General features: G+C 37.6%; 1 protein-coding gene across 1 annotated transcript in view; it reads right to left on the minus strand.

Annotated features, from left to right (window-relative positions):
* Positions 1-346: 346 nt before the first annotated feature.
* Positions 347-11430, minus strand: part of LOC118268216 (A disintegrin and metalloproteinase with thrombospondin motifs 3-like) — a 49167-nt gene continuing 38083 nt past the window's right edge. Inside the window, exons 12-17 of the mRNA XM_035582596.2 lie at positions 10929-11290; positions 9166-9266; positions 4754-4876; positions 3156-3260; positions 2081-2213; positions 347-1017 (exon numbers count right to left, since the gene is read on the minus strand). Coding sequence (XP_035438489.2) covers positions 730-1017; positions 2081-2213; positions 3156-3260; positions 4754-4876; positions 9166-9266; positions 10929-11290 — 1112 coding nt within the window. The 3' untranslated portion in view covers positions 347-729. The remainder of the gene's footprint in view (positions 1018-2080; positions 2214-3155; positions 3261-4753; positions 4877-9165; positions 9267-10928; positions 11291-11430) is intronic.

Here is an 11430-nt window from a genome sequence, read left to right on the forward strand (position 1 = left end):
TGTAGCTCGTGCAGCCCGCGTCAAATATGCTAATGACACAGAATATGCAGAGCTCGGAATTTTAATCATTTCGTATTTTTGCAGCTGAAAACACACATCGTGTTGTTTTGATGCACCTGAAATTAGTAAGCGTCCGTCGGTAACAATGCTAGTTAGGTGGTAGACAGAGCAGAAGGTGGTTCTAACATTACATCAAACGATGTCAGCCTTTGAAGTTCATTAAAAAATACTCCTCAGTGTTACCGCTAAGAATTTATGCTTCGATATAAATCTGTTTTTGAATTTTGATGTGGTATATGGTAATGGTATGACAAATGATAAAATTATGCAGTAAAATAAATAAAGCTTTTTTTATAAGAATAGCACATTTATTACGTGAAGTAGTGTACAATACAGTATGGCACTTCGTTGCGCATTATTATTAGATATTATATTCCTTATAACTAAATACTTATAAATATGAAAAACAACGTACAAAATACTGGTTACACTGACACGGAATCTCCAATCGAACGAACAACATGTATACGCCTGATCCTCCGAGGAGGCGTCGCGTCTTCCCACAGTTCGACAAAGGCGGTATTACGTCCCATACAATAGGGAGTGAAGTATCGCCGCTCGTCTAGCTATTCCAACTCCGGGTCCTCCTGAGAATTCTCTTTTAGGAGAAGTTCTCGAACCGAGGAGTCGACGGCAGAGCAATGTGGCGGTGGAGTGAGGGTGGTGTCCCTAGCCGTGGCCCCTGGAGTGTGCGCGGTCGAGCAGTCGGCAGGCGTTGCAGCAGTACTTGCGGAAGGGCGGCACCTGGCAGTGGCGCGCCAGCTGGTCGCGCTGGAACAGCTCGCAGTACTGCGTGGTGTCGGCGGGCGCGCAGGCGGCGGGCGGCGCGCGCGCCCCGCAGCCGCGCACGCGGCACCGCCGGTGGCGCTCGCGGGGCCGCGCGCCGCACGCACGCGCGTCCGCCGCCGGACACACCAGCGGCCGCCGCGAGATGCCGCGCCCGCACGTCGTCGAGCACTGCACACAATACATTATACGTCAGCAAATTATATTTAATCCTTAATTGGGGATGGTATGGTAGGCTATATTGCCGATTGCGTCACTTACAACATACATAACAATGCATACCTTACGAAAAGTTGTAATAAACGATACGATAGCGATGCATCTAATCTAATAATATTTCTGGTTTAACTAATTACCATCATGCGCGGTGCTCAGCTAAATAGCTTATCTAGTTGAGTATAAACCTCAGCGTACTCAAACAACATTCACCTCACAAACCGCCAATTAGCTGCGGATGAAACAGTTCCGCGAACTAGTAAATCAAACCAATTTGCAGCCACATCTCGCCTGTATTTGCACGTAATGCATTGCAAGGTTTCCACTGAAGTGGGTCACGCCGCGCGCAGTTGTACCTGCCACAAGTACTACATGCTACGATATCATATGTTCGATACCTGCTACGGCTTTGTACATTATCCTTTAGACGACATTTTCAGCTTGAGAGCCTCTTTGTGTAAAATAAACTTAGGCTATACAAACTAGGCCACTCATGGCTTCATGACTTTTTCATGAAGGTTCACTTTACATTTATATACGGCACCTCTACGTTAACGGTTGGTTACACTCCCGCCTTATGTAGATGCGTAACAACATACATATTTACGGGACAGAAAAAATCAGGAATTTGTCGACTTCTCGTTTTAGTTAGATAGACGTAGTACTCGTACATATTGGTACAGCTTTAATCTTTGTGAGCTTTTACCTGCGAACACACAGAATATTTGATGGTCGCAGTGGTTTGTAGTTACTTTGTTGTCTGTCTGCTGTCGTACGTGTAATGTATAGCTGTGGTTTCATATTATGCGCATATTTAATGCTCATTAAATTTTACTGTTTGATGGTGGAAATTCGATCAACATTAATTGTAGCTACATTTATTTACAATACGAAAGTTGTCACGTTCTACAATAAGTACGTAATACCTAACTTATGTGTAGTGGGTTTGAAGGGCGATCAGTCGTAAATAGTAAAGAGATCCTATGTAATAGGACATATTCCAGTGAACATATATTACCTGAGTCCACGGCAACTCTCTCCAGTAGACGGGACAAGGGATTCGGTTACACGGCTGATGTTTGCTCGGCTTCGATGACGTACACAACGCCGGGGACACGCTGTTCTTTATGAGCTCTCTTCTTGAACTTGTACTGTAATCAATAACATCAGATTAAACCAGTTATTCTTGACAACTCTAGTTGCCTTTTTGCTATATATGTATAATAAGCTGTTAAACATTTTAAATAGTAGTTAATGTGAAATTGTGAAGTGATATTACTTAGCAATTTCTTTATGTGTTTTTACCTAATCATTACATGGTATGGAATAGATTAATTTTATTTTGAACAATATATTTTTAAACAACAAAGAACAACGTAATATGTTAACTTTCAATGTAACTAAAGTCATTTGGAAAACTTTTAGAATCAAATTCCCTACACAATACGCCACTGTGCCCTGGTGGGCAGTTATATTAAATACACATGATGCATGACCACATGTTTAAAAATACAACTATTTTTCTCTTTATAACATAAGACAAATAAGACGCGAGTGTACAAACAACTGTTTGACCTTAGTTCCCCACCTTTGATCTTTTACCTGTGAACAGCTGTAGTCAACGGTGAAATTGCTCGCGTTCTACGATTTTTCGAACCCAGATTTCAAATATACTCTCGATATATTTCTACAATACGATGTTGGAAGGTGGAATTTAAAAAGGAGGATTTTAATATGAACAGTAGAATTGACGGCGGAGTGGCAGTTTTAGTGTATTTTTTTATGGAGTAGAGAGGACTACCAGACGGTTCATGTGACGGTAAGCAATCGGCGCAACCCGTAGACACCCGCTACACCAGAGCAGTTACAAATGCGTTGCCGGTCTTTCAGTGTTTGAAGGTTTTATTTAGGCATTTGGTGATTTCCATGACGGGGAAGATTGAGGCGACCTCATTAACCGACTTCTTTTTTGTAGTTACAATACCAAAGTCCATTTTCAGTTAATGATGGTTTTTAATTACTCATCATTCACGGAATATGACCTTGTTGACATTGAGTTAAGGTTGGTTAAGTAGAAAAATATTGTGTCTTACCTGACATTCAGTGGTACACAGAACAGCTGCCTCTCCTGCACGCCCTCGTCCCCACACGTGGCGCTGCACTCCTCCCACTCTCCGCCAGCCCACGTGAACTCACAACTGGGGAAAGCAACAATACTGATGTTAGAATCTGACTGGTGTTTCAGTTATTGTACTTACTTAGTACAAAAGTAATTTCTCAAGACTATCTAGATAGGCTTCGAAGATAACGTGAAAGTGTTACTTTTAATTGTCATAATAACATTTTAATCAGGCCATGGCTTGGTGTCGGTCGTAATCTAGTTGGAATGGTGATAGTCACGAAAGTAACACATTTTTATATCTCTACTTTACATAAAATTTTGTATCAAGAACTGAAAATTGAAGGCAAACTCTCTGTAAATGCTGGTAAGAATAAGAATGAAGCCATAAAATTACAGGTACAAAACGCCGAGGTATTTTCCTAATGATTGTAAAGCTGAGCTCCACAATAACCGCACGTGTCTTCAGGTAATTTCACGGTCGAATAAACAGGAAAGTTGAGAATTAATTTGCTCATCTTCGTAATTTAAATTACAAATTCAAGATAATGACAAAGTTGTAGGAAAGCAAATAGATTAATTTGTGATTTATGAATATTTCATGAAAGGTTCTTTTTGAGGAATATTTGTAAAGAGTTATTAATTTGGGATCGGGTCGGCCGCCACAATTAAATATTGAGTTGGGGACGGATCGATGTTGACGTAACAAAAAATGGAGCGGCACGTGGTTGCGAGCAGAAGGTTTATTTTTTTTCAAATATTCCACTTTCCATCTTTAACTAATGCCTACTTTAAGGCTATTTCATTTTCTTTTTCAATAGAAATAACAATAAGACTTCTTTAATAATGCTCTATATTCTCTTTATATGAAAACGTAGGAAAATTACAATATTTTTAGAAACTCATTAACAAGTCACTACCTATAACACATGTCTTTCCAGCAGTCGATTGAAATGTAACTTAAAGTGGATAAAAAAGGTAAAGCCTTATTGACTTTCGGAACAGTCCTACTATACGAGTATTAATTTTACAATTACATACAGCAATACGAGTCTCGCTGAATTTTTAATACGAGCGGCCCGTGCCAACTCCACTTATGGAAATTAATCATACCTCGACAGCAGTAGTTTACGATGCAATAGCGTGCTCCTGCGTCGTGTGCATCATACATTCATTGGTTACTTTGTAACATTCGTGCTAATGCCCATTTAATAGGAAAACGCTTTAATCTCTTCAATTATATTTCACGTAGATTTGATTATGATGATAATGAAATGTTTGAATCTGCAGAATTGTTGGTATATTTCTCTCACTCGAACTTTGTTTCGTAAACCTAGCAAAAAATATTTAGCGGAATAGGTTCAGCTGTTCTGGAGATTTGCGTTTAGCAACACATTGGCTTTGGTTTCTTACTCTCCTGAAGTGATGATGTTACGACAATGGTGCACGCCTAGTTATAAGCAACATATACACTCAAGACTTGAAGATCAGTCCCCTAACTTGAATCATCAAGAATTAATTAACTAAACCTTTTTTTTTGCTCTCCTTTGGTAGTACACATGTTGTAGTTACCTGTGTGTATTGCAGGCTTCAAACGAAATTGGTGCGCATTTGTGTTCGCGCAGACAGCGCGGGCGCACTACGCGGACACCTCCACCACACGACGCAGAACATGGCCCCCGTTCCGTAGACCATCTATTATAATAAAAGAAATATTTAAAATTAAAACGTTTTTCTTTATATAATTGAAAATATAAAAAAAAGTGATAGGTTTTACATTTCGCAATAATTAAGCACTGTTACCCAATCTCTTGGCCAATAAATACATGTTTTGTTTCTGAACTAGTAATTTGCTTTTGATATTATTATTAAACGAAAACAAAGTAATATTTAACATTATATTAATACACCATGCGCTTAAACCTAGAACACAGGCGACCAACAATAAAAGAACTGAGACAGGGAAGCTCGATGCGTTCAAGACATTAATCAACTGTCTGAGATCCTGCAACGAAATGAAATAGAAAATTGCACTGGAAAGACTATGGGATGGGTAAGTAATACAAAATACTATTACAAGTGCATTACATGATCTTAGTACCTACTGAAACAATACCTTTTTAAATAAAGAGTAAAGCGATTATATTATTATTGTTGACTAGACAAACATATTTATTTTACAGTTATTAAATGTAATTATTTACACAAGAAGGATCGTAAACGTGATTTTCATTTGTCGTTTACATGTAAAGCGCAGAGATAGACAGGCACTTCAAACAGCTTCGATCAAACAGTTTCACCCTTTAAAGGTCGCGCCTTTGTGTCGGGTATAAACATGTATACTAGATGAATTAGCACACTATGCATAGGTGTTATTTATTGTTTTAGGAACATTTAAGGTCTCTTGAGAATTTTTATCATAAGAAAGAACTCTACATAAGTACATTACATAACCTTCAAGCCTTTTTTTTTTGAGGGGGAAAATCATCCAATGACTTTTCCGCCTTGGGCGAGGCGAGAGGGAGTGTCAGACTCTTACTAAAAACCACCCCGTTCCTTCTCCTGCTTTTCGAGCCGGAGCTCCGGTAAACCCGCTAGGTAGTCCGCAGCTCCGGAAACCTTCAAGCCTTAGCTTGTTAATACACCTTTCGATCAATAATAGAAATAAATATGTGGAACAATACGTACTATACAATGGCAATATACTACAACGCCAAGTAAAGGGTAAGTTATTGTTTCCAATACAACAAACTTGGAATAGAACTTGATGTCTCCAGCTAAAACTTGCTACTACCTAGACAAATATTTGTTATAAAACTTTGATTCAAAGTTAAGGGGCTGTACGCGAGGTACAATATATAAGAACGCTCACAGGTATTTGGTACTACTTCTGTAAATCTTTACATAATAGTTACGACTTACACTAGGATAATAACATAATTTAAGTGAAATTTAATGTAATAATAATATCAACTTATGATCCCCAAAAGCCTCGATATCTATTTTATGAGGCTGGCGTTAGGCGGGTGGATCAAGGGCTTGATACAGAAGGCAGTTTCCTTGAAACGGCACGTATTGTGAGAAGGTCTCTGTTTCTGGACCCACCGGTAGCTTGGACCATGCTCCCACTACTGGTCGGCTCAAGTTTTTGTATTTTTAAATGTTATTTTATTTGTATTTTATAAGTAATATTTAAAAATGAAATTTTAGAGAATTGTATATAAATATATGGAAATATCAACTTATCCCAAATTAAAATCAAGTTAACTTTATTTATGAAATTTTTACGGAAATTTGAGCATAATTTATTACATATGTTAAAATATATTGAGTTACATGAACAGCTAATTTATCACGAAGCGTGTATGCAGGCCATGCAGGACATAAATTTAAAAAGACGTTAATTCCATATCGTCGTTGATTTATAGCCGAATATGGATAATAATTTAACAGATTTCAAAGGAAATTATATGTATTTTATATTTAATATAGACCGGGCTGCACCGTTCTCTGTTAAACCCAATCATTTTTTGGCTGCGATATCCAACCAGTTTGCCAAGCGTGGAGATTATGACAAACCCCTCTTTTGTAGAGGAGATCCATAGTTCTGCTGTGCATTCTCATGGGTTGTTGTTGATAATTATGTTAATGGTTTTTGGAAAGCAGGTGTAAACTAGGAGTAAAGTTTAAAGTAATCGAAAACAGCGCGTTCGACGCTCTGATTGGCCAGCTCGAATACACCAACTTAAGGGTTCTATATTTGACCGGTGACATTAATTTTCGTAATTTAATCCAATGAATTTCCGAGTAATTGAGCTCAAAATAGGATGTGCACCCTTTCCGTTATATTGCTAATTTGTCATCTGAAATAATGGTCTCGCTTTATCCGACACGGAATACAATGAAAATGAAACGAGCGAAAGAACTCAATTGTGATAAGATGGAGACAGTTTCCACATGAGAAGTCCTCTTAATCATCGCTCATGTGAACACAAATGCGCAGCGCTTGGCTCACGACTAATTGTTATTAAGTTTTGTCGTTAGCACAACTTTTATAGCTGTTCTACGTGATTTATGGACCTTTATGCTTATTGACCATATTTTGGCCAAGAACGAAAATAATTTGTCTTTATTACATTCTGTGCAACGTCACGCCTTTTATTCTCGAAAGGTAGGCAGAGGTGGATTTTAGGGCACGTAATGCCACTGTACAATGTACATGCACTTTTTACCAGTGGTTTTATAAATTCCAAGTTATAGGAATGTAATGACATAATTCTAGACTCCGTGCTACTACTGAGAAATTTTCTAAATACCGTAAAAAGCCCAGTAATACTTTGCCCGACACGGGAATCGAACCAGAGACCCCAGCCCGGCAGTTGCAAATGCGACCACTCGACCAACGAGGCAATCAGACATTATGTGCTTATGTGTGTAATCTAGTGGATAGTACAAAGAATCCATCTTTGTTAAGTAACGTACTAAAACGAATTTATTTGCAAAAAAAAAGTAATAACGAACATTTCAACAACACTAACATTCTTTCCGTTAATTAAACTCGAGCCTAGATTAATTGGACTAAACTAATTACACGCAATGAATACACAATAGGCGTTCATTACGTCTAATTACATTAAGTACAAATAAATCGTACACAATAGGTACATTACAAAGTGTTCACTAACTAAACTGAACTAATAATAGAGTATTGACTTAAGTTTGTGCATAAATCTCTATTTGTACTATAAACAAATCAGGTTGAATGGTGTTTCAGAAAAGAAATTTTCGTTCGATACTGTCAGACAAAGGTAAGTTTTGTTTCTCTTACTACTGAAAGTACCGTCTCGAAGTTTATAAGATACATTACGGTTGCTTGTTCTGAGCGACAAGCGAGGGACTTCTCCAACTTGTATGGTACATGTATTGTTAATATTTATGTATGTGTGTTCGTGTACTTTTTGTGAGTATTCAGAGCTGTATCTTTGTGATGTTATTGCTGTTCAAGGTTGTTAAGTTTTGTTTGAGTGAGCTTGGCGAAATCTTAACCGGTTGTATTTGTATTTCTTTCTCCGTTTTAGATATGGAAAAGAGTTCACGTACTTTTAATATTTATTTAAATTAAGATCCTGCGTTAACTTATTTGTTAAACGGTTTTATTTATCTTGACATGTTTGTTTGTTTGGTGGATTTGGTGATTGGAATTTTATTTCTCCTTTTTCCTGACCGTATATCTATTTGAATTTTGCTACACATTCTTATTTGTGATGCCCATACACATTAAAAACGTTTAACATAAAAAAATATAAAAATGCAATCATCGTGTGGAAGTTTCCACAGGTTTCTTTGCTCTTGCTACACACCTGCTACGCTTTTGCTACGTATCGACTACGTGCTACGTTACATAATATTCACAAGAGAATCACTTTAGTGAAAAACACAAAGCTTAGTTTACTTTTACTTAGCAAAGTTAGCTGAAATACATAAAAGTTTTTGTCTAAACCAAACCACACGGCAAAAATGTAACGAAACCTCACAAATCGCTCGAAGCAAAAACCTAAAAAACGTGAGACTCATCGGCCCATAATAAAAATCAATGTGCTTGAAATCTTTCTTTCATTGAAAATTAAGGAAAATTGTTAAAATATTTCCTTTGATTTTGCACAAAGGGAACATCCTTTTTTATCCTTATCAGTGGAGTTATTGCTTGTTCTTGTTGGAACAATATAAGGTGTATTATTACAAGAGAATGAGCTTGTTACCTATCTAATAAAGATTATTTTTTATTCTGAAATGGATACTTCACTATGCATTATTCGTTGAATATTAAAGAACATTATAGAACTTGATGTATTTTATACACAGCATAAAAAATACTTGCACTCAGCAAGTAATAAATCTAATATTTGAAATTTTTGATCACCAGGCTCTTGGTGAGATTTTGTCAAAGAACTTTTACACTAGGTGCCACATAGGCAATTGTGTACCTGTACTCCAAAGGTCTAGTTCGACTGGCTGGGGTGCTGTAGTTGACGGAGACCTCCACCGTCACCACTTCACCAGACACCACTGGATGTTCAGGAAACGCCTGAGGAAGAACGTATTAAGCTTAACATAATTTATTTTTTGAGGGAGGAAAATCACTCATTTGCTTCTCCCGCCTTAGGTTAGGCGAGAGGAAGTGTAAGACTTTTACTGACTATAAAGCACACCATTCCTACCCCTGCTTTAAACCGGAGCTCCCGTAAACCCGCTAGGTAGTCCGTAGTACCTACTGACTACATTTAATTAGTTATGTTAGACTAGAGTTATTCAGGTAGAACTTTACTTGAGCATGTAGCATAAGGACTAATAGTCTGACTAATTCACGCGGTTAAAAACCGCCTCGGTACCACCTTAGTGCGACGGGGCTTAAAAGCACACCGCTATCATTTAAGTAAAATGATAAAATAACTGTTAGTTATTATATCTAAAGAATAGGTATATATGTATAAAAGAAAAATAATATAGATAATAAAGAAGAATAAGATATGATAAAGCAGTGCGTACTAACTCGACTGGTTAAGCGTCACTGAATAATTAACTAGCCGCGAATGCTACACCCTTATCAACAAACGTTTCAGCTCGTTACACTTCTCGTAGTTATTCCCTTTTGTAAATCTTGTTATGAACCACACAATGAATGAATTAGCTAGTTTGTTTTGAATTCAAAATCTGAAAATAATTGGTGTTAATGTAGGCAAGGGTCGCCGGCGGGCCGTGAAGGGACCTTATAAAAATTTCCGGCCCAAAACGTGACATTTATTATTTGTACGTGGAAAACTCCGGGGTCTTTATGTAGGTGGTTATATAAGGTATTATTAAGTAACAAGAGCAGATGTATATAACGCACAAGAATTACACATGAGGTTTTAATGCTTTATGATAATGTTTTGATTTGAGGTATAGTGACCGATTGAAGGATTCGAGTCCATTCATTACTTTAGTCAAAATATCAAAGAATATCAAACTAAAGTCATGTCATAATTTAAAAAAAAAAAACTTTACATACGGTCTTAATTTTGTATCGTCCAGAAGTTAAGTACAGGATTTTACAAACCGTCATAAGTTTAGGACCCACAAAACATAACTGAAATAAAACCTCTTAAGTGGAACTACTGACAATAAAATAACCAATAAAGCAATATTTCACTCCTAGCAACACGGATTTTGTACTGTAAAGACTAGCGTAGTCTTGGCTCGAAGTTGGATATAAAATCCGTCATAATCCTTACGGCGGCGCAGCCAAGTTTGCTCGTAGTGACGAAGCGACTGCTTTTCAAAGTCTACCTCGTTAATAAATGCTCAGACTCCAACTAAAGATGAGCAGGAAACGAGCGAGGTTTACTCAGCCATGTAATTCACGCGTAATTGAAATACAGAACAATGACATGTTGTGTGTGTCTGTTAGTTGTTAGTACGAGTATAATATTGTTCGTAGGGAATCTTTTGAAGAAAATTTTCCTAATGTATCAAGAGTTTCTGAATTTTGAATGATAAAAGTTACTAGGCATTTAGACGTGAGTAGAATACTTGTATCTGCAGAATCTTTAGGTGATAATTATGAGATCGGTATTTCTTAACTGATTCTGTTATACAAATCATGAAATCATAATGTCATCATTTGGACTATACTTTTGCAGTTTAAGTAAAACTAGCGTATCTTCAGGTGTAGCATAGCTTTCAAAGTAGAATAAAATGTGCGACTTACCATTATCATTAAGTCGGTTTGCAGGCGGGATTCCGAGGATATAAAGACATCTGTGTCGGTTCGAGTCCAGCGCAGGAGCGTGCCAGATGCCACTACCTCCCCCTCCCAGCGCGCCCCCTCCTTTATATCAATGACATGATTGTCCACTTCTATAATCTGTAGGTTCTGTGGCACATTGGGATCGTACTTCAAGTACTTGTCCTGCTTACTGTCGATATCGTAACGTTTTGAGTGTTTCATCAAGTCCAAGATCTGTTTGTCTCGTTTCTTCTCTCGCATCGCAATGTTCAGTGGTATTGGTGTCGCGATGTGCACCGATAGTTGGTGAGCGTCGTGTGGGATCATTGTCATACGGGTCCAACCTGACAGTGTGGGAAATATTATTATATATTGTACTCTCTATCGTCCTTTATGTACTTCATTTCTGTTTCGAAAATCAATCATGTTAGTGGGCAATTACCAGCTAAAACTGGTATAATTCTTACAACAAAGTAAATAGCAT

The sequence above is a fragment of the Spodoptera frugiperda genome, chromosome 29, assembly GCF_023101765.2.
Source record: "Spodoptera frugiperda isolate SF20-4 chromosome 29, AGI-APGP_CSIRO_Sfru_2.0, whole genome shotgun sequence".
NCBI lineage: Eukaryota > Metazoa > Arthropoda > Insecta > Lepidoptera > Noctuidae > Spodoptera > Spodoptera frugiperda.